General features: G+C 43.6%; 1 protein-coding gene across 2 annotated transcripts; it reads left to right on the top strand.

Moving 5' to 3' along the window:
* Positions 1-1,362: 1,362 nt before the first annotated feature.
* Positions 1,363-9,037, top strand: GPRC5D (G protein-coupled receptor class C group 5 member D). 2 transcript variants are annotated; one of them, XM_004460338.3, is made up of 3 exons: positions 1,363-2,293; positions 7,616-7,683; positions 8,780-9,037. In XM_004460338.3, exons 1-3 carry the CDS (start codon positions 1,396-1,398, stop codon positions 8,849-8,851), a joined length of 1,038 nt encoding a protein of 345 aa, XP_004460395.1. In that variant the 5' UTR covers positions 1,363-1,395; the 3' UTR covers positions 8,852-9,037. The 2 variants fall into 2 exon arrangements, with proteins under 2 accessions (XP_004460395.1, XP_058138336.1); XM_058282353.2 differs by lacking the exon at positions 7,616-7,683.
* Positions 9,038-24,001: the final 14,964 nt, after the last annotated feature.

Below are 24,001 nucleotides of genomic sequence, written 5' to 3'. Positions count from 1 at the left end.
GATGCTCTTTCGGCTCTTGCAATTAAAATCAAGACATGGAGAAGGCCCTGGAGATGGCTTTTCTAGGGAGCGGGGTCAGAAAAAGAGCAAAGTGTCCTGTGACGCCAACTGAACACACTGGCATATACGGGGAGGAAACAGGCTCTCCTAAATTCACACCCCCTTCAGAACTGCCCTAAGGCCAAGCTTCCTCTGGTAAGCAGATGAATGAAAAATTATTGTTCACACCAAAGAAATCTCTGGAGAAAAGCTGCTGTGAAACTGGAATAGGTGTGTCTTTTTGTCCTTCCGGCTCTTTTTATTGGCACTGCAGGAACCTGAGTGAGGGCCTACAGTGCTTCCGCCCATTTGGGGAGAGATTAAAGGAGCCAAGTTTGTCTCCTTCTTACTCATTGCCAGTTACAACCTCACCACCACTACAGCCGCACTTCCAGAGTGGACACAGACGAGGTAAGTCGGAACGAAGGGGTCATGCCCTCAGCTATAAATCTGGAGCCCTCCAGTGCTGAAGGAGAGTAGAGTTGGGGTACTCAATTTGTGAGGTACTATTTTTCCAGATGAATATGTGGGATTTTTTTTCCTAGACCACCTCTGTCAAGAGAAGGACTTTAGTGCTGAACTGTCCAAAAAGTTATCTGAAAGCAGGGTCCATTTTTTAATAATTCTTCAGTGGACAAATAATTGATGTTTAACAATAATGTGTTGCATTAGATTGACTTGAACTGAATTAAAAGAAGGAACAGTTATTAGAATGACTGAGAAAAATCATCTGCCTGTCTCCTGAAGGAGCAGGGCAGCAGTGTCTAAAATGATCCAGAGATCCATCTTGTTCAGGATCCTAATATAACTGGAAACCCATCAAATGTGCAAACATTTTTACACCCATTTCTTGAAAATGATTCTGCACTAGCCTTCAAAAGACTTGGTGGGAATCGGGACATACAGATGGATGAACTACGTGGTGCCCCCAAACGGAATCTCTTCTGCTCTTTCTCCTTCCAATGGAAGGATGGGTAGTTTTGAGAGTTTTCAATTGTCTTTCTCATTTCCTTATCTGACATCTCTTATAAATTTTAAATTTGGGGGTAATATATGTGATGACAGTTCTTATTCCCTTAGATCATGTTGGTATATACCTCTGGGGGATTTTCCCCCCCTAGAGAAGCATAGTATTTGGAATACAATCAGGAGTCAAACAAAATAGTGTCCTAGTAGCAATTTGGGGAAAGTCATTTCATTTGGCATGCCCAGGTATCTGCATTTAGGGATGAGACACATTATAGTGGCCTGCCAAGGGCTACACAAGAGGTGGGTGGATGTAAAATGATGTTTGCCTCCCCTTTTTTCTGCAGGGGATCAGAAGACCATTCTTGGGAAGGTCACCTAGCAGTCACCATGTATGACGACTGCATCAAGTCCACTGGGGAGGAGCATTATCTCTTCTGCTACACCGAGGGGCCATGGGGCATTGTGCTGGAGTCCTTGGCAGCAATTGGCATAGTGGTTACAGTTCTGCTGCTCTTGGCCTTTCTCTTCCTCATGCGAAAGGTTCAAGACTGCAGCCGGTGGAATGTTCTCCCCACCCAGTTCCTCTTCCTCCTGGGTGTGCTGGGGCTCTTTGGACTTGCCTTTGCCTTCATCATCCAGCTCAATCGACAAACTGCCCCTGTACGCTTCTTTCTCTTTGGGGTACTCTTTGCTCTCTGTTTCTCATGTCTCTTGGCTCATGCCTCCAACCTGGTGAGGTTGATCCGGGGTAGAGTCTCCTTCTCTTGGACCACAATTCTGTGCATTGCTATTGGTGTCAGCCTGCTGCAGATTATCATTGCCATTGAGTATGTGACTCTCATGATGACCAGAGGTATGATGTTTGTGCACATGACACCCTGTCAACTCAATGTGGACTTCGTTGCTCTCCTGGTCTACGTCCTCCTCCTGATGGCCCTGGCATTCTTCATCTCCACAGCCACCTTCTATGGCCCATGTGAAAACTGGAAGCAGCATGGAAGACTCATCTTCTTCACTGTGCTCATCTCCATCATTATCTGGGTGGTGTGGATCTCCATGCTCATGAGAGGCAACCCCCAGCTCCAGCGGCAGCCCCAGTGGGACGATCCTGTCATCTGCATTGCCCTAGTCACCAACGCTTGGGTTTTCCTGCTGCTGTACATCATACCTGAGCTCTGCATTCTCTACAGGTCATGTAAGCAGGATTGCCCTTTACAAGGCAACACCTGCCCAGGCCCAGCCTACCGACACAGCTTCAGAATGGAGAACCAGGAGCTCACAAGAGGTAACCCAGGGGGTTAAGGGAACAACGAGGCTTTCCTATGGAAGAAATAGGAGAACAACAGAGCAGCAGAATGAACCAAGAGGGAACTAAAAGGGAATGGGTCAGACTTTAGGTGAGTGCCCATAGTTCAAACATGGAGATGAAGACACCTAGAATCAAGGGCAAACTGTTATGAAAACTCAGCTCTTCCAAAACAGATTTATTGGGAGAGATCAAGACAGAAATGAATCAAGGGCCCCAAATAAAGAGGGCGTAGCTCTGAGTACTCATGTTGGGTAAAGTACTATAAAATGAGTTAACCAGCCCCAAATTACGCTTGGACTCTGCAATCGCATGACCTATAATGTAAGTCCAGATGCGTTGGCCGCCAAGTGCAGAAGTCAACCCTGGCAAAAGTGATTGACATTTTTAAAATGTAATCCTAAAGCTAATTTGCTGAAACATAGTAATAAACAGGTTCACGGAGCTCACCACCTCATCAAAGTCACAAAACCCAGTAGCTTCTGGATTTTCAACCTATTCACTGCTTAAACCCTTCGAGGCTTATCAAATACAACAGGAAGTCATCAAATCAGAATCCTGAGTAAAGGTTCAGATACATAATCATTAGCAGAAACAAAGCAACTTGTTTATGTGGCATTTTAATAATAATTTCCTAGTCATGTTTTTATCCTGTTATGTCAGATCGAGCCACCTGACCGTACTATGTTAGGAAATAAAATATATTATCCATGATGAAAAGGATGCTTGGATCCCAACAACTTGGAGGAAATAGTAGTTAATTTCAGTTATCTGGAAATATGTCAAAACTCATTAATTCCTTTCTGAAACATCTGGCCTATTATTCACAGCCCAGTATCATAGTTTTACATCAATCTTTGTGTCTTTATAAACATCTGATTTCTTACAATTTAATTCTAATGTGCAAAAATGATGCTATTATATTTATTGTATAGTATATATAATGTTCATCAGGCTCAAAAATTAATAGAAGCCTTCCTTTTAAGTTCACTTTTTTTTAGCTGTAATCTATAGCTAACTGCACATTCAAATTAAATCCTGTTCAGATAAATGCATCCATTCATTCTTTTCAGTTCAGTTGAACAAGGGTCGGAAATTGACACTATACATTCTTCCTATAAAAGTTTTAACTGCTTATTGATGATGCATAACTGTGGTAAAATTGCAGAGTCACTCTTTTTTGAAACTACATCTCACAATTCTCACCAGAATATAAGATGAAGCTTCATAACTTTTGCTTTTTAAGTATGATACCAAGAAACAAAAGCCAGACAAAGATGCTCTTGGAGTTTCATAATAACCCAAAGCACATGGAGACTTCTGATGATCAATATGCCATGCCCCAAAATAGTAGACAAGTGTTTAAAGCTTTCTGGGGAAAGTTCTGGTCAAAAAGCAAGGGCTTGCAAAGGCACGATATTTCCTATTTTGGCCAGGACTATCCTTATTATCTAAGCATGGTTAGAAAATCCATTTTCGAGAAGGAAATAGTCTGCCAATGGCAGTCATTGCCAATGTAGTTTGACATTTTGTGGGGGGGGAAAATCAATAAAGTGTAGTAAGGAATATATACATGCAGATAACCAGGAACTTAAATTCAGAGAATGCAAAGTAAAGTAAAAATATCAAAAAAGAAAAAAGAAAAAGAAAAAAACTTAATAAAAAGTTCAGATAGGACTGGCTGAAGCTGGTTTCCTTTGTTCCTGCTTAACCCGCAAGTGGGAGTCTGAGGCAGTAGGCTACCAGTTAACATTAATTTTTTTTCTTTCTTTATGTGAAAACTAAACTAATCTTTGTTTCTTACACTAATAAAAAAGCTTATTTAAAAAAAAAGTTCAGAAAAAATAAAAAATAAAAAATAAAAAATAAAAAAAAAGTTCAGTATTACAACTAGGTTCCTATTTAGGCAAAGATAAGAAAATAGGTAAGAGCCAGACAAGAACAAGTATAATGACAATAACCTGAAAACCCTAAGTGTTATCTGATCATGAGCTGACTGTGGGAAAGCAGCTCATCGCTATCCTTGTTTTTGTTTGCTCAAAAAAATGAGTTCAGTACTATATAAACAGGCATCAAGAATAACCATGCAATGGCACTCGACATTGGTCAAACTCTAGGCAGACCACCGCTTCCAGTTCTGGGACCCACTAATGAGAAGTGCAGGGGACTTAAAGAGATTCATTGGAAAACCACGAAGATAATTAAAGTGTTGTAACGTCAGAGCTATGTGCAAAGGTTAAGACGATGACTCTGAGATGGTACTTCTGAAGTTCTATGTGCTTTTCTCACAAATTATTCAAGTTCCCTCTCTGAATTCAGTACTAAAGCACATTTTGTTCAAGTAAGTGCTTTGTCATGTGACTTCTAATGAATGCTGTTTGTAGTTGGGGCTCCAGTCATACAATTATCTGATTATCACCAGGTCCTGGGAACCAGAATTACTCAGCGGAGGGGAGAGTAGGGCAAGGGGTGAAGAGCAGGGAATTTCACAAACATGAAGACCTCTCTCCAAGAGACTATTATCCTGTTGTTTTCCATCTCCAACTAAAGATCAGGGGTGGAAATGGACTCAAACAGAAGCCTGAGGGATTTAGATTAAACATGAAAAGAAGAGTTGATTAACACTGAAAGAGATCAACAAAGGGGATTAAGAACTCCATTTACCTGGAAGTCTTTAAAAACAAGATTAAGCTTTATCTCTCTGAAGAGGCTTAAGCACTTAACTCCAAAATCCAAAAACATCTGCATGGAGCATGAAAATGCAATTAAACATGTTGCTACAGAACTCCAAACAATTGGGTATAAATAGTCTTTGCCCTAAATGTGTTCCTGAAAAGCTGAGTAGTAACGGAATTTTTAAAAGCAGCTGCTCTTTTAATTATTTAAAATGTGATATAATTTTCAGAGATCTTAAATATAGTAGATAATCAACCATGGATCATTTTTATGGATAGAATGTTCCTCTTAATTATTGCCCACTTTATCTATTTTAGATTAATTAGAATTTTGTTGTATCAAGTTTGCTAGAAGCAAATTCATATATATTTGAAGTGTCACATTACTACCTGCATTTTTCTGTCCAGTGTTTGAATTTGTACAGACCTACTCTGACTTTTTTGAAGGTACTAAGGCAAAAATAATCCGTGAGTCTACATAATGTAAGAATGGATCAATGACTATAAAAGGAGGTACCCCGAGAGAATAATGTTCCTGCAAACGTAAACTCGTCAGATTGTTTTCCTTCGCAAATACCAACTTTGGCTGAACCTAGCCCTTTTTGACAATGCGCAACATTTTTTGTACTTCAAGGCACAAATCTTACTAGGGGACACCCAATTCAAATGGTCCCAGGCAGCGTTATTTTTGTTTGTTCTTTCGCAGGAAGCTCCTTTTTTTTTTTCCCTCAAGAGCACAAGGTGCAGAGAGAGGCCTGGCATAACGCAGGGAATAAGGCAGTGTGTCATGGGCAGGATTTGTCTGTTTGGTCTGAGGACAGATAAGGTGAGGATAATGGCATTAATAAAGATTCAGGAAGCGTTGGCGTGATCAGTTGGAGCAGAGAGTACGGAATCTGCCTCTTACACCCTGGCTTTGAGACTCAGCTTTGCCTCTTACCAGTGCTCAGTCCCAACCAACGACCTCAGCCTCTAGGACCCGTGGGCTCTCATGATGTCCCTGCCTCCTCCACGTGTCAATGTTAGGCCTTCCTTACTCAATGGAGATTTCTTACCACGAGGTGGTGGCAGGGTTGCTATACAGAAGCCCTCAGCCTTTCGGTAAATTCATGAACAACAACTAAAACTGGAAGAATTGGGTTCCTCTTATTTAGGATCTGGCCTGATGAGACAGAATGTTGAATAAAATTTAGTTACCAAGGGCCTGAGGCATGAGGAAAAGTGAAACCAAGCTTTCAGTTCATTCTGCCATGAAGCAAAGATCAGTTCACACTTCACAGGATCCAATCCTTTAAAAAAAAATGCCTGCAGGAAGAGAATGTGAAAGCCTCGATTAAAACTGTACCACCATCACCAGTGACAGTAATGTACAAGGGATAGCACGTAAAGTGTTTTCTATATATCATGCCCTATTCCAAGGTCTTTACATGGTTTTTTTTAATGTATGTCTGCTCTCTGTGTCCATTTCACTGTATGTTCTTCTGTGACCGCTTCTCTCCTTATCAGCGGCACAGGAATCTGTGTTTCTTTTTGTTGCATCATCTTGTTGTGTCAGTTCTCCGTGTGTGCGGCACCATTCCTGGGCAGGCTGCACTTTCTTTTGCGCTGGGCGGCTCTCCTTACGGGGCGCACTCCTTGAGCATGGGGCTCCCCTACACAGGGGACACCCCTGCGTGGCCCAGCACTCCTTGTGCACAGCAGCACTGCCCATGGGCCAGCTCCACATCTCCACACAGGTCAAGGAGGCCCGGGGTTTGAACCGCGGGCCTCCCGTGTGGTAGACGGACGCCCAATCGATTGGGCCAAGTCCACTTCCCTTTACATACATTAATTGAGTTAATCTTCAAAACAACCCTATGAAGTAGATTTACTATTATCATCATCATTATCCCTCTTTTATTCCCAACAGCAAAGACAACAAAGATGAAGTAACTTGGCCTTAGGTCCTGCTCCGGGTCCATGCACTTAACACTACAGCCTCTAAGTGTGAGCACTAGTGAAACAGCTGTGTCCACGACTGAGCAAGTTCGTCGCCTTAGAGATGCAGCAGCAAAAATGATAGACACGGTTTCTGTCTTCTTAGAGTTTACAGTCTGGTTGAGAACACACACTAAATAAATAGGTGTGTGTGTGATTATTTTATGACAGCATAGAATTGTCTCTAGGAATCTTTTTTATTGTGCCCAGATTTAAAAATTAAATCAAATCTCATAGGGTATCAAGCCTAAAGGGGCCTTAAAGATGATCTCGTTGAGCCTTTTTTTAATGGAAATAGGATGTGAGATGTCCAGCGTCACACGTAATGCTAAGATAGCAAGGACTCCGACCCAGGGCTAGTGATCTTTCTCTAGAAAGTGATAAGGATTCTTGAGCTTCTTCCATTATTGAACTTAGATGCTCTTCTCCTGCACACAGAAAAGCTATCCTCATAGACTTTAAAAACATTTTTTTTCAAATCATGGAGTTTTTTTTTCAACAGTCTGGACTGAGGATTCCTTTTTATAGGATTTTCTTGCCATAAAGGGTCAGGAGCCTTTGCAGCCACTGAGTCTCTTCACAGACCTCACGTGCTGTTTCCGCGTGAATCTCTGACACTAACGCAGCCCTTCCCTCTTTTGGCTTTTAGCCCGAGACAGTGATGGAGCTGAGGAGGATGTAGCATTAACTTCATATGGTACCCCCATTCAGCTGCAGGTAAATGTGCTCCTCTACCTTTACATGGAGGGACATAGCAAGCGCTCGTTACTTCAGAGAGACTTCCGGCTCATTTCCAATGTGGTGTTTACTGAGCTCCGAGTAGAGCTGAGCCATCCAGGTTTAAACCTTACCAGAGCAGGGTAATAGAGGCAAGTCCTCTGCCCAAGCCCCTCCCACTTCCTATTGCCACCCACAGCAGCAGTGTATTGTGATGCCCATGAGTGTCCGTGAAAAGAAAGGCCGTTTGAAGGGTTAGTGTGAGGGTGAAGAGGAACAGGCCTACTGCTTTTTGCCTGTGGGACAACAGGGGATTCTAAATATGTATGAGTGTCAGATCTGATATTCGTGTCAGTTGTCTTAAATCTGTCCCCTGAGCCCCACTGCCTGGTGCTCTGAGTCATTGTCTAGCTCCAGCAGCCCAAGCTGACCCAAGAACTGGGCTAAGTCTGTCACCAGCATCTGGACGTCCAGATGGGTGTACCCATTTTAATCCTTTAAGACAAAAACAGAGGGAGCACTGCTGAGAGAACTGGAGGTAGCTCACATTTGGGCTATTATTGGCTTGAAGACAGATAAATCCGGATAGCCAAAAACACCATATTGAGACCCAATTCTTATATTATGGGTATCAAAAGTAACTAAAATCCGAGAGTCAAAGTTATGGTCAGATCATTTGTTCTACGACTTTATTATGTAACGCTAATTAGGCTAATCCCTCCAGTATATTGTCTGAGACTTTGTCTTTTCCACGAAGAGCATGTGAACAAGGACATAGCTTATCATTTGCTGCAATTAACCCTCTAGACAACATTTACACGACGAGAAAGTCTTTATCATCCCTCTAAGGATTTCTTGGATTAATTTCAATTTCCAGGGACCAGCTGGAACTGAAAAAAAAAATTCTTCTTATATGTGAAGAGGGAAAATGGTAAAGAAGTTCTGACGTGGGTAGGCTCAATAAGTACTTTTCTTTTTTTCTTTGTTAACAAAGGATTAGTGGATGGCGAGATGATCCTATTTCAAGGATAGTTCTGGAGAGTACCATCCCTTACTTGCGCTCAGAAAGTTGATGCTGACCTTTCTTCCTTTCCAGACCGTTGATCCCACACAAGAATATTTCATCCCACGGGCTCAGCTAAGCCCCCAGAAAGATGCTGGATTATAAAGTCCACAGGAAACATGAGCAGTGAAAACCCAGAAGATGATCCTGGTTAACAAAACTGGGCGGGTCCCTGGAAGCCCCCAGAGCCGCTCGGCCAATCAGGCATCTGCCCATATGTCTGTCCCCCTCCATCAATCCAGCATGTTCATCAGAAGACTGCTCTCTCCAGTATAATTACAACCTTGCTGGCCACCCTACCTTGACTGTGTGTCTCTTCCTTCTTACAAATCATTGAAAAATTCCCCTCCTTAGCAATGCTGGAAAGAATTGGTGACTCTTAGTAATGGACCCGAAAGACTATGGTCTGAAAAAATTGGGGTCATGCAAATGAGCCTAAGTATAGAGGCTCATAACAACTTAGTAATGGCGTGCTCCTCTTGCCATTTTTTGAAAAGAATTCCTAAATATGACTTACCTAGTCTCTGAGATAAAAGCTCTGACAGGATCCTAATGATCCCCACAGTTGGGCAATTTAAACAACATGGAAATTTACGTGCACTTGCAAGCTGGCAGGCTTTCTCCCATGGTGTCACCACCCCATGACAGCTAGTGTGGCGGCAGACGTGGCTGAGGTCAATGACCTGCTTTGATGAAGCGACACAGCAAAGGAAGAGCCGCCCCAGTGGACGCTCATAAAGGACTTTAAGTGGTGAGCATAAAAAGCACAGCCTGGGAGCAGGTGTAGTTCAGTGATGGCGAGCCTGCTTCCCATGCATGAGGTCCCAGGTTCCTTCCCTGGTGCCTCCTTAAAAAAAAAAAAAAAAGCAGCCTGGCAGTCTCCGTGTTTCTAATGAGCCCATGCCTCTGCATCACTTACCTTGCCTGCATTCCCCACGCAACCCGTTATCCTTCCCAACGGAGTTCTCCATCCTTTATGCCCCTTTGTTATATATAACAGGACTGGAGTCAGAGGCGTGTTGCCAGAAGGGACTTCGGGGTCTCTTGCAGGCCTCTCACTTTGTAGATGAGAAAACAGGACCTCGGGGACAGGGAAAGGCTTACCCAAAGTCACACAGTCATTAGTGGTGGGTCAGATCTTCTGACACCTAAGCCAGTCTTTTTCCATCCTTCTGGGCTTTCCCATGCCTCTATTTCTGAATTAGCAAGTAAAGCTTGCTCCCTCTGAGAATCAAATTTTGAGGGATTTCAGACCAGTGTTGCGTGTGCTATGTAAAAGCACTTTGAACGATGCCTAAGGCTCTAAACATGCAAGAGAGCCTTGTAATGAAGGATGCCCGGCATGATTCTTCAACAGCAACGCCTGTTCCCTGAGCATCTACAAGGTGCTGTGGCTGTGCTCGGACTGAGACGGCAGACAGCGCTGCCTGCAGGGGGCTCACGCTTGAAAGGGCGAGGGCAGATAACAGTGCAGGAAAATTCAGGAACACAGCCTCCCTGCTTTACAGACGCGGAAAAGGGACTTGCCCCGGGTTACACGGCTTGTCAGTGCCAGAACCAAGGCTGGGATCCAGGTCCCCCACTCCTGCTCGGGTGCCATCCTCTACAGGGTTCCTAGGTTCTCTATGTTTCTGCTACACTAAAAGTAAATGTTCTTTTTTTTTTTAACCTGCACCCTGACCAATGTTATCAGCACAGACCAGTACCTTGGTAAATGACCAATGAGTTTGACCTTTTGCTCTTATCCATAATGAAAAACTGAAGGAGAGAACGTTTAAACAGTAAATAAGACTCTGACCTATAGATTAGATGGTATTACTATTTAACAAACTGTATCAAAACCCTGATCTAAGTATTAGAAGCAGGCCAGACCACCCGACGTCCATTCCGGAAGGAAACCATGATACTGATCCTCTTAGTTTTTATCCAACTGATGACGATGACACCTTTAGCGTAATTCTGTTTTGCTGCGCTAGCAGGAAATATTTCTGTAGTCTGCTGGCAAATTTTATTAAGTCCTTTGAAGCCATACACAATGGCTTATGTTGTTTCCCAAAATGTTCTCCTAAAATTAGTGAAAAGGTAAAACTCTCAAATTTACAGCACAATTTTACCAAATTTTGGACCATGCGTTAGATTTCTGAGGTTGCAATTAGCAATGTCTCATTTGGGCTATTTCAGGAATGGAGTTTTATTGTAAGTCAACACTTGGAAATAAGGGAGGCAAACCTCTCCCAGGAAGGCCAGCACAGCCGCTGAGCTGGCCGCAGGGAGGTGGGGGGCAGCCAGGCTTTGGCAGGGCCTTGTCGACACGTCCCATGAACCCTCGTAGCAAGTCGGCCACTTTCCTCCTTCTCTCCACACTTTTATGGGCGTTTTCACTTACCCACCCACTACCAGCTGACAAATTGTCTCCCCATAAACCCAAACTCAGATTCTCTAAGTGAGGGGTTCCTAACCTTTTTTGTTCCACGGACCCCTTTGCCAGTCAGGTGGAAACCACAGACCCCTTACCACGTCCACATTATACTGTGTATTATAAATAGATCCCACCCGACCAACATGTCCCCACGGGAGTAATGTTTTTTTCATTTCAATGCAAGCTCACGGACCCCTCGTTAAGGACCCCTGCCCTCGAGAGACTCCGATGGCCCCGCTGGTCGCCGTCGCCGTGCCTGGCAGCCCCTTGGCATCAGGCCTCCTCAGCCGCAAGCGCCCGGGGCCGGCTGGGTCCTGTGGTACCGAGCCTGGTCACTTCTGACTGCTCCCCCTGAGGCAGCTGTGAGTGGGACAATTTCCTCAGCGCAGCGGGGAAGCACCCTGAGTGACCAACACGGGAGAGATCAAGCCACAAAAAGTCACATTACGAAATTATAATACATTTTTATGAAAATACAATGTCTTTCGTGTTTATGCAGCAATGGACATAAGTCCAAATACCTCAAGAGTTTTCTAAGTAGAGATTTACAAAGAACTGCTTGAAAGAACAGGTAAAACTCTGATCAGGATATTGTACTCCATTCAAGTATTACTTGAAGATCTAAACTCATTTATTTCCATGGAATGGGTTACATCATTTGAAAACATGCTAGTTCTTTTAAATATTTTAGCTGGCCCCCTTCTGATTTTATTTATTTATCTGATTTTATTTTATCCAAAAGAAAGGTCATCAATAAAAAACTTAATTTTAAAATAGCTTCCTGGGTAGAGTTAATGTATTCTTTATCTTGATGTTTGTTTCCCAATTCAAAAAGCATGAGGAACAAAATCAATAAAATTGATTTGCATAAAAAGTCAATAAAATTGATTTGTATTTTTAAAATTAATGAAATTGATTTGTATTTAAAAATACAAATCAATAAGTTGTATTTTTTAAAAGTATCGGAGATTTATTTCCCTCCACATTAAATTTTATAATCCCAAAAGCTTCAAGGACTTTCCATGTTATTTCAGTCTGTGATCTGGTCAAGCCAAAATTTCTCATTCTATTCTTCCTTCTTTTTTTTTTAATCTCCCTCCCCCCCCCTTGCGACTTGCTTACTGTCTGCTCACTGTGTCCATTCACTGCATGCTCGTCTGTGTTTTCACTTGTCTCCCTCTCCCTTTTTGTTATATCACCTTGCTGAGTTGGATCTCTGTGGTGCTTGCAGGCCAGTGGCACTCCATGGCTACTTGCGGGCAAGCCTGCCTTCACAAGGAGGTCCATATGTAGATGGGAGCCCAACTGATTGAGCCACAGCCACTTTCTTCTTCCTTCTTCTTTTAAATACAATTTCCCTTTTCCTAGAGAGAAATAATCACTTTACAATGATCAGATTCATGCTTTCTTATCCTTCTTTTCCTCCTTCCTCAATAGCTTCAAAATCTACCTTTTCCTAGAATATTCTCTGATCATGGAGAGACACAGGATTGTCACACACCAAGGCCAGCTTAAATTTGGCAGAATGAGGTCTCTTTTTTCTCCTAATTCATATGATAAATAAGGTACTTCTGTAGTGTTCTCAGAGAACTAAGTCTAAACATCTTTTTTTTTTAAGATTTATTTTATTTTTATTTCTCTCCCCTTTCCACTGCCCACTCCCCTCCCCCCCAGTTGCCTGCTCTCTATGTCCATTCGCTGTGTGTTCTTCTGTGTCCTCTTAGATCCTTGCTGGGAGGCACCAGGAATCTGGGTCTCTTTTTGTTGCGTCATCTTGCTGCGTCAGCTCTCCGTGTGTGTGCCATCACTTCTGGGTAGGCTGCGTTTTTCGCGCGGGGTGGCTCTCCTTGCAGGGCACACTCCTTGTGCATGGGGCACCCCTACATGGGGGGCACCCCTGAGTGGCACAGCATTCCTTGCACGCGGCAGCACTGCGCAAGGGCCAGCTCATCACACAGGTCAGGAGGCCCTGGGTACCGTACCCTAGACCTCCTATATGGTAGGTGGACGCTCTATCAGTTGAGCCACTTCCACTTCCCATAAACATCTATTTTTTTTTGTCTTTATTTATTTTTTTATGTTACATTCAGAAACTATGAGGTCCCCAAATACCCCCTATAAACATCTATTTTTAAAACATGCAATTAGTAAGGAATAAACTAGAAAAATCTATTTTTTGCTTCCTTGGTACATAGCATCTATATTTTGCACTTGGGGAAGATGCTTCTCAATGTTAAGTGGTGGTGATCATGAAAGACATTTTCTTGGAGATGGTTAAAAATGTCTTAGTGATAGGGGACTTTGGACCTCTGTATTAACTGCATGATTTTTGTATAAACCTGCAACTTCTCTAATTAAAAAAAAAAAAAATGCTTTAAAAAAGTCTTAATGACTCAGGCCAGTTTTAAGCTGCTGCCCCCTTGTGCTGCTCTTCAAAGTAGAGATTAATTAGAATTTAGTTTGGCTTTTAACATATACCAGTACTTATTTACACAAAGGACTTCAAAGTGCTTACATCGTGTAGTACAAAGATACTGCCATTGCTTAAAATATTACTGGCTAATAATGGAAGAGAAAATCCCCAAAAGGATGCTATTGAGAAAATTGAAACAATTAGAATATGGACTACATGCCTTATATCAATATTAAATTTCTTGAATTTGATAGCTGTACTTAAGGTAGTTACATAAGTAAATGTCCTTTGTTCTCAGAAAATGTATGTGGAAGTAGTAAGCCTTAGAGGAGCATGATATTTGCAATCTATTCTAAATGTTTAGAAAATGATAGATGATAGGTAGGCAGATATATGATAGAAAGATATAAAGAAAAAATGATACAACAAATGTTACAAAATGCTAACAGCTGGTAAATCTGGCTATCCAGGTGGGGGTAAATTGGAGTTCTATGTATTGTTTCTGCATTAATTTTGCAACTTTCCTGTAAACTTGAATCTATTTCAAAATAAAAAGATATATGTAATTGGAATGCCTTTCCTGGAACTGCCTTCAAAAACACCTCAAGAAAGTCAATGTGATTGGATCACTGTGATGGTCGGATTGCCTTTTCTAGATCAAAGTGGTGAGCTCAATTAGAAATTTTTTATTTGATCTGTTCCATCATTCAAAGAACTACCAAGTGCATGTGAAAATACCAAAATTGGATAGCTCTCCGGATTTTTCTACATTTAGTGGAACTACTGGAACTTGAACCATAGTTAGTATCTGGCTAAATCATCTTGGTTTGAAAAATGTATCACAGGATTCAGGATGAACTAAACTGGCAGAATTTTCAGTTACATCTATCACTCTCCACTGACTATAGGATAATGAAGTATATGTGGTATAAAGCAGATACAGAGGAAGTTATCCAAACACAGGTAAAGAAAATATGTAGATTAATGTATCACACTAATGTAAGATGTTAATAATAGGGGGAAATGGGGGGGGGGGTTATGTGCATATTCCCTTATTTAATCTTTTTGTTTGTTTGTTTGTTTTTAAGGAGGTACCGGGAATTGAACCTAGGACCTCATACACTGGAAGCAGGCACTCAATCACTGAGTTACATCTGCTCCCCTGAACTCCCTATACTTTTTTTTTTCGGTACCAGGGCCTGGGGAAAGAGTCTGAGACCAGGAAGCAGGTTTCAACCACTAGAGCCACATCTGCTTCTCCCTATACTTTTTTTTTTTGAGTTACTGGGTGCTGGACATTAGACCTGGGACTTCGTAGGCTCAACCACTGAGCCACATCATCTTCCCTGAGTTCACTCTTTCACTTGTTTTGCTTGTTGTAGGAGGCAGAACTCAACCATTTGAGCTGCACCCACTTCCCCCATACTTTTTTATTAATATATTTTTAATTTATTTTTAAAAGATACGTAGATCCTCCATACGTTTGATGTAAGTTCGCTGTGATCTAAATTTTCTCTAAAAATAAAGTTTATTATTACAAAAAAAAAAAGAAAATATGTAGATTATAGTGTCGTTTATATATTATAATTTATGGAACTGACATATTATTTAACTCACTACTGTTCTTTGGATGATATAAATGCACTGAGAGCACACTGTGCTTTTAAAATCGCTTTTTAATATGAAAGTCAGCCCTTAATTATTCTGTTTTAAGAATTTAAAGATTTGCACATCCTCCTAAAACAGTCCCACCTAGATATACTAAGACGTCTGGATCTTTAAAAAATATATGCTGCACATGAAATGTTTTGTTTTCATTTTCCCCTGGATTTCATTTGTATGTAGAAGAAAGTTGTATAGAATTCATCTGAAATTCATTTTCAAATTCCTTAATGTTTAATTCAGTGGCATTATTCCCAGGGCAATTTATTCTGGGAAAACTGGGCTTTTTTTATGTTTGTTTTTCATAGATATCTGGTTCAGATTATAAAGAATGTTTGCTGAATCTGTGTTATTATTAGTTTTGTTTTCAAAGCCAATGAACTTTGCAGAAAAGAAATGAGGATATACCTATAACAGGAAACGATCTTAGAACTTAACGATCTTTGGGATGCCCGGTCCTCCAAGCTAATAATAATAATATATTAAATTTTTAAATAATACTTAACAATTTGCAAAGGATTGTCCCATCCACTATCACATTTGATCTATTCGATGGATTAGGTGGTGCTATTGAATGAAGGAAAAGCAAACTGTAATTTTTTAAATCCCTTCAATTTATAATTTGGTGTAGATTCTGGCCTGATTCTTATTATCTCTTCTCAAACACTACTTGCTATCTAAGAATTGGGAAAGTCTATGTTAACAGACTAACGTGAAGATACTAAGAACTTCACCTAACAGACTACACTTAAGCCACAATCTCTGGTGTTTTTTACAGCATATCCAAATTACCTCCATGAATTAAAATAGACACACACCCCATGGGGATCCTTACTTACAGGCAGAGATGTCACCAAAAGAACTCAAAAAAAGACTGTGCTTTTGATTTGTAGCAACAGTTGTTATTGCCATGTCCTGTTGTTAATAATCAATTTTTCTAAGCATCTCAAACAACGGGTAGAAGTGATTCATTAGAAAATTGGGAAAATCGGTTGATTTTATGGAAAAGGTCACTGTGGTAGTCATAAGTGCTGTTTGCCAAATATTTCCAAACTCTTGCTGTTCTGCCCTTTGGTTTGTGGTCGGATTGTACTTTTGGGGCCTTCTGTGATTGGGCGGGACCATGATACTGGTGCTGGCCAACAAGTTGTGAACAGAAATAGCATCACTTCCAGATCCAGGCAATTAATTGTTGGTACAAGCCCCACAAGAGCTCTTTTTTTTTCCTGCCATGGTAGTAAGTGATTTTTTCAAATAGAAGCTGCTCCATCAGTCTGGGCCCAATTGAGGATAACCTTTAACAGAGCTCCCAGACTACCCATCATGGACGTGTAATGTGAACAAGAAAACAAGCTTTGTTGTCTGAAGCCACCAAGAATTGGGATTATTATGCAGCTAGCCCAGCTCACACTGACTGACATAGCCACTGAAACAGGTGTTTGGTGTCCAGAAGTAAAACAAGGGATTACTTATATGAACAATTTGCTTTACCACCTGTTACTCTAGTGTTCTTCAAAGACATCCTTAAAGAACCACCCTGTTCTTGACCGGTAAATGCCAGATTCATCTGCCAGCCATGTGGCTTCACAGTTGTTCATATAATTACAATTTAATGAGATAGCTGCCATCCTAAAAGTATGTCGAAAGTGAAGCAGTAACTGAGAACAAAGAGTAACTCTGTCTGGGAGACAGAGGGCAAGAAAAACTTGGCCAAGGATGTCAAACGCTTGAGCTCCGTCTTGCATCATGGATAGGAATTTACTGGCAGATGATGTAGGGAATGATACTCAGCAGCAGTTAACAGGGAGACTTTGTGCAAGTTAGAAAAACGTGCTCCCTCTGGGCAGATCCATAGCAAACGTGTCCCCATCCTGAAGGGTGCACGCCGGGCCAGGGCACAGGGCCTAGTAAGTGAAGCAAGGCTGGATAGCAGCACCTCCTCCCCAGCTCAGCCAGATGTGTCTGTGCATGGCAAAAACTGGGCAACTGGCTGCAGCGGCCCAGATATGCAGGACAGAAGAATACGCCTGTGTAAAGGAGCAACCGCAAGGAAAACCAAAGCACATTCAGAGACCTGCAGGTGTTCATAATAGCTAGATCATAAATGCACAGAAAGGAAGCAGGACGACGTGAGCCTGGAGAGCGAGGCAGGAATCCCATCACAAAGGGCCTTATATCCCAGAAGAAGGAATCTGGACCTTGGTGTCAGTGTGAGGAACTTGGAAAAGTTGTCAGTGCTGGCTGAGCCATTTTGGAGCCAGAAGCCGAAGGAAAACCCTGTGCCCCTGTATACACGTATCAAAATATCCTCCCACGTTGGGAGCCAAGTGGAAAAATTTAATAAAACCTCTCCCATCCAAGAGCATAAAGCCCCTCTTTGCCCAATCTATCCGCACGGCATTGTCAAAGCCACAAGAGGGACATGGCAGTTCCCAGGAACTAATTAGAAATAATTCTTCCCGGTACACGATAATGCAGGGTCGTAAAACAAACCACGACAACATGGTGTTACTTAAAATTTTATATTTTGTTTATCTTGGACTTTTTTGTCTTGGTGTTGGTTCTTTCAATATTGCATCAAATATTATTCATCTTAATTACTGAATTTTTTTGGCCCTCCCTTAAACCAAGGGGATTGCTTCACTCTCTGTGTCCTAATCCAAGCTCTGCTGATCAGATTGGCCTCATGTGAAACTTTGTAACTGGGGAGTGGGGGGGCGAGAGGAAGAGAAATGAAACTTTTTGTGCATTAGAATCACCCGGGAAGTTTTAAATGCTACCTATGGCCTGGACTCAACTCAGATGAATTAAATCAGAATTTCAGGTAGTGGATCCCAGGCATGGGTATGTTTTAAAATCTTTCTGGGAGATTCTATTTTGCGGTGAACATTGCAAACCACTGCCTTAAGAGATATGTATCTGAAAAGAAGGAGGAAGGGGGAGCAGTCGGACTCCTGGCTTGGGTACCTAATGGACACTGATTCCACTTTCTAAAAGGGGTGACCAGGAGGAGGAGTGAAGAGGAGAAACAGATTTGGAGATGGAGAGGACAGCAAATGAGTAGAGTTTTGAATGAGCGGAATTTGAAGCACCATGGGACACCTAAGTGGAGATACCCACAGGGAGATGGACATAGGGTCTGGGGTTCCAATAGAGACAAAGAGAGAGAGTGCATGGGTTCTTAACCCAAGGGGTCCGTGGAAAGATTTCAGGGGTCCATGAGCTTGAATTGGAAAAAATCAACTTCTTATCTTTATTTTCTCTGACCTCCGATTTTGAGTATCATAAAACTATCTGCTGCTACATCCTGAGAAGGGGTTCATGGTTTTCACCTGACTGGCAAAGGTGTCCATGGAACAAGAAAAGGTTAAGAACCCCTGGAGAGGTAATAGTCAGCTTAGAAGGGAGGAGATAAGAGCGTACAGGGAGAATAAGAAGAGGACCCCAAGAACGCCTGGTAATGAAGAAGGCTTCCCCGCCCCTAGAAGGGACTCTCCTGCTGCCGCTGCCTCCCTGCCCAGTGCCACCTTCAGCCCTGGGGGTCTCCCATTGAGAATTCTATAGAGAGGGGAACCTGAGCACCGTTTGCAGAACCACACTGCATGGTTAGATGACTAAACCAAGCACACATGCTAAGATTCTCCCTATGGGGAAGCCGACTTGGCCCAGTGGTTAGGGCGTCCGTCTACCACATGGGAGGTCTAAGGTTCAAACCCCGGGCCTCCTTGACCCGTGTGGAGCTGGCCCATGCGCAGTGCTGATGCACACAAGAAGTGCCCTGCCACACAGGGGTGTCCCTGCATAGGGGAGCCCCACGCACAAGGAGTGCGCCCCATAAGGAGAGCCGCCCAGCGCGAAAGAAAGTGTAGCCTGCCCAGGAATGGCGCAGCACACAGAGAGCTGAGGCAGCAAGATGATGCAATTTAAAAAAAGAAACAGATTCCCGGGGCTATGACAAGAATGCAAGTGGACACAGAAGAACACACAGTGAATGGACACAGAGAGCAGACAACTGGGGCGGGGGGGAAGGGGAGAGAAATAAATAAAAATAAGTCTTTAAAAAAAAAAAGATTCTTCCTATGGATTTGGCATCAAAGATTGGGAAGGCAGCTGCTGACGCTTGCCTGGAAGACTAGTAGGTCAGCAAAATCCCCACAAGAAGGATACACATGGCTCACTGCCCAGTGCTGGTTCCCAAACCTGCCTAGCCAGAAGAATTAGCTGGGATATTTGTTATAAATATAAATGCTTTTTTTTTTAAGATTTATTTATTTATTTATTTATTTCTCTCCCCTTCTCCCCCCACCCCGGTTGTCTGTTCTCTGTGTCTATTTGCATCTTCTTCTTTGCCCGCTTCTGTTGTCAGCAGCACAGGAATCTGTGTTTCTTTTCGTTGTGTCATCTTGTGTCAGCTCTCCATGTGGGCGGCACCATTGCTGGGCAGGCTGCACTTTCTTTCGTGCTGGGCGGCTCTCCTTACGGGGCGCACTCCTTGCACGTGGGGCTCCCCTACATGGCACAGCACTCCTTGCGCGTCTCAGCACTGCACGTGGGCCAGCTCCACACGGGTCAAGGAGGCCCAGGGTTTGAACCACGGACCTCCCATGTGGTAGACGGACACCCTAACCACTGGGCCAAGTCTGCCGCCACAAATATAAATTCTTGACCTTGACCCAAACCTACTAACTCAGGATCTCCAGGAGAGGCCCTGGGGCTTGGCATTTTAACAAATACCCCCATGAGAGTCTTAAGATAGTGTGAGCTTGGGACTCTGCTTGGTTGGAAGGGAAAGGTTTCTTATCTGGTCTGATTTGCAGTGAAGATGGTCCAGGCTTTTCCAATTTGGCCCAGGAAGGCAGAAGTGATTGGCTTGATTGGTATAATCAGTGGAAGAGTTTATGAGTCAGTCCTGATCCTGGGAAGGTTCAGCTCCCAATTTGCTTCTTCATGTCCCATTCTGTCCCTCACAATGCTTGGCCCATCCCTACCCCTCGTCTTTCTCATCTACACTAACCCTCTTCCTCTCCTACCAGCATATTCCTGGACACGCTCACCCGGTTTTCCTAGAGAAAAACGTTGCCAGAAGCAGCTTACTGCCTTGAAATTCAGGAAGGTAAAACCTTTCCAAGCCCGTTTGCTGGTAATGCCAGTTATTTCCAGTTTGGTTTATAAAATTTGAAGAGTCCTTGTTCATCCATTTTGGTTCAGATCAGGCTAAGAAAAGTCATGCACTTGGGAAAAAAGCTATGCAACTGATCAATCTAAAATGCATCTTGAAGTTTTGCTTTGGGGGCTGCTTTCCTCTTTTCATATTTAAAATTTGTTCTTGTGTCAGACTCCTGGGAGACTGCACTTTGCCAGGCTTGACAAGAAAAGCCTCAGGGAAATACAACGTGGATGAGATGAAATATACTCAGCCCGCACAAGAAGTGAAGAATTTCCTTTCTTTTCCCTAAGCCTCAGGCCTGTGAGCAGCTTTTATCACACTGGATTTAAGTGATCTTATATGGGGGGGAAGAAATCTGACAATTGATCTGCTGAAATTTATCCATGTATTAGAGGACAAATTAGCATCGCAGATACCAGAACAGCTTAGAGGGAAATCTGACAGTTGTGTTCCCTGAGCAAGAAGCCATAATCCTCACTAATAAACAAAATACTGGGAGGGGGGACCTACTCCCCGAAAGAACCCTCCTATGTGTGTAGGCACTCTGCTAGGCACCAGAAATACAAAGCAGTTGTTGATGTGGGAGGAGTGGGGTGAGGGGGTTGGGGGGTATATGAGGACCTCATATTTTTTTAATGTAACATTTTAAAATAATAAAGAGAGAAAAAATAAAATAAATTAAAAATTAAAAAAAATAAAGAAATACAATGGCGGGAAAAACAAAAAATTTCCTGTCTTCCTGAAACTTCCAGAATAGTGGAGAGTGGCGGGGGGGAGGGGGGGTGGTAAACCAACCAATAAAAATAAAGCAATTTTTAATTATAAGTACGCTGAAGAAAAAGATTCATTCTTTGAAGAAGAATATGGGAAACCAGCACTGACTCAACGGGTCCCGGAAGGGCTTGCTAAGGAAGAGATGCTGGAGCAGAGGAGTGAGGGCTGAGAAGGAGCCAGCTGGAGGGGTGGGGGGAGGACTCCAGGGAGAAGCAGAGGGAGAGCGGGGCCCCTCCAGGGAAGGACATGAGGGAAACCTGGCTCTGAGGTGAGTGGGAACAGCGTAGTTCACTAAGAGCTCTGACTCGAATGAGCCAAGGGCTGACAGAGCGGACAGGAGAGAGGGTGACCAGGGTGGGGAAATGCTGATTCCCGGGCCCTGGGGCAGCCGGCAGAACCTCAGGTGGCTGCATCCCAAGGCAGGTCCCGCCTGGCAATGAGCTGTAGCATCCATTTGCCCCGTGGGGCCTTAAAATGTCTTCATCGTTTTCTAAGTGTCCCAGAGGATGAAAGTGATTGAGAGGCTCTGCTTAGCGACTCTGTACCTACAGCTCCATCTGCACTATGTGTACCTGGGGCGATGTGTGTGTGTTTGGGTGTGCACATACACACACAGCCACCACCAGATACCACGCACACGTACCAGGAATTTCAGAGACTCTCACAGTCCAGTGGGAAAGATATTTGGGGAGCATGAAACCTCTCTACTGATCCTTTATGCAGAATGGATGAAGAACCATTTTTCTTTCTGTTCTCTAGTTTTCTCTTAAAAATAAATGCAGGGAAGCAGACTTGGCCCAGTGGATAGAGTGTCCGTCTACCACATGGGAGGTCCACGGTTCAAACCCCGGACCTCCTTGACCCGTGTGGAGCTGGCCCACGCGCAGTGCTGATGCGCGCAAGGAGTGCCGTGCCACACAGGGGTGTCCCCCACATAGGGGAGCCCCACGCGCAAGGAGTGCGCCCCATAAGGAGAGCTGCCCAGCGCGAAAGAATGTGCAGCCTGCCCAGGAATGGCGCTGTGCACGTGGAGAGCTGACACAACAAGATGACGCAACAAAAAGAAACACAGATTCCTGGTGCCGCTGACAACAGAAGCAGACAAAGAAGAAGACACAGCAAATGGACACAGAGAACAGACAACTGGGGGGGAAATAAATAAAATAAATCTTTAAAATAAATAAATAAATAAATAAATGTAATTGGAACTGTTCTGAATGACATTGCAATGACGGACAGAGGCCGTTATACATTTTGTCAAAACCTATAAAAATGTGCGGTTGAAGGTGTAAACTATAATGTAAACTATTGACCCCAGTTAGTAGCAAAGCTTCAGTATGTGTTCATCGATTGTTAACAAATGTACCACTATACTGACAGAGGTTGTTAATGAGAAAAAGTGTAGGAGGGGGGAGCACGTGGCGTGTATGGGAATCCCCTATATTTTCACTGTATCATCTACGTAATTTAAAACTATTTTTTAAAATCTGGTTGCATCATCATTTTTTTGGTGCATCACTTTGCCTCTCTGCGCAAGTCTGGGACAGCTTGTTTCTTTTTTACCAGGAGGGCCCGGGGATTGAACCCAGGTCCTCCATATGGTAAACGGGAGCTTAATTGCTTGAGCCACAGCCACTTCCTAAAGTGTCTTTAAATTTTTTTTTTTAATGCAAAACAAAACCCCACAGACTAACCCAGTGATCTTGGAAAAATACAGGTGCCCATTTGGTGTGTCATTTGCAGGAAGGAGCAGAAGACCCAGCCCGCGCCCTTGAAGGCACAGGGGGTGAGGTGTAGCAGGGGCAAGGCTCCACAGCCAAAATAAACAGCTTCTGTCACCCCAGGTTCTGAGCCTTGGCGTGGCTGCTGCTCCCTTTGCCCCCCTCTTTCCTGAAGCCCCTCCCAGGGCCCCTGTAGGAACTCTGAGGAAGGCTCTGTGGCGAGGTCCTACTTCTCCGCCTAATTTTGCACAGTTCAGGAGGCTCGGGGATTGTTACTTGGTGGTTTCCTGAGTTTCTGACCCTTCAGTCCCTATGTCGGACTTAAAGTTCATTTAAGTTTGACTTCACCTTACCCTGCTTTTCTCTTCGTTATTTGGCCAGGTGTCAGCTTTCACAACCTCTCTTCCTGTCTGCCCCGCCCCCCACCTTCTCCCAGGTCTCCTGGGTCCTGCCCTGCCCCCCACCTTCTCCCAGCTCTCCTGGGTCCTGCCCCCGCCCCCCATGCTCTCCCAGCTCTCCTGGGTCCTGCCCCACCCCCCACCTTCTCCCAGCTCTCCTGGGTCCTGCCCCACCCCCCACCTTCTCCCAGCTCTCCTGGGTCCTGCCCTGCCCCCCACCTTCTCCCAGCTCTCCTGGGTCCTGCCCCCGCCCCCCATGCTCTCCCAGCTCTCCTGGGTCCTGCCCCGCCCCCCACCTTCTCCCAGCTCTCCTGGGTCCTGCCCCACCCCTCTCCGGGGAGCTGTCAGATGCTCCCTGGGACCCCCATCCTGCTTCCCACGTGTCCGTGGAGTTCAGGGGCTTAGGACTCAGGTGACTAACCTCGTGCCCGGAAGTTCATCCAGTAAACCTTCTGATTTTGCTGAGTAATACAGATCATGGGGTTCTTTTTATACAACCATTCTCAAAGAATAACAGACGAGAATTTTGGTCCTTAAAAAACAAATGGTAGCTTCTGTCGAAAAACTAATTGCATAGTATTTGGGGCATATTTGAGAGGCAGACACACAGATTTTTTTTCTCCCACTTTTCACTTGTGATTTCATTTGAATTCCACTGCTACGTGAGATGAGCTCATTTTACAGGCTAGGAAACTGAGATG

This window comes from Dasypus novemcinctus, chromosome 20 (assembly GCF_030445035.2).
Source record: "Dasypus novemcinctus isolate mDasNov1 chromosome 20, mDasNov1.1.hap2, whole genome shotgun sequence".
NCBI lineage: Eukaryota > Metazoa > Chordata > Mammalia > Cingulata > Dasypodidae > Dasypus > Dasypus novemcinctus.
Note: the sequence above shows the minus strand (reverse complement) of the source record. Positions and strands in the feature narration are given on the sequence as shown.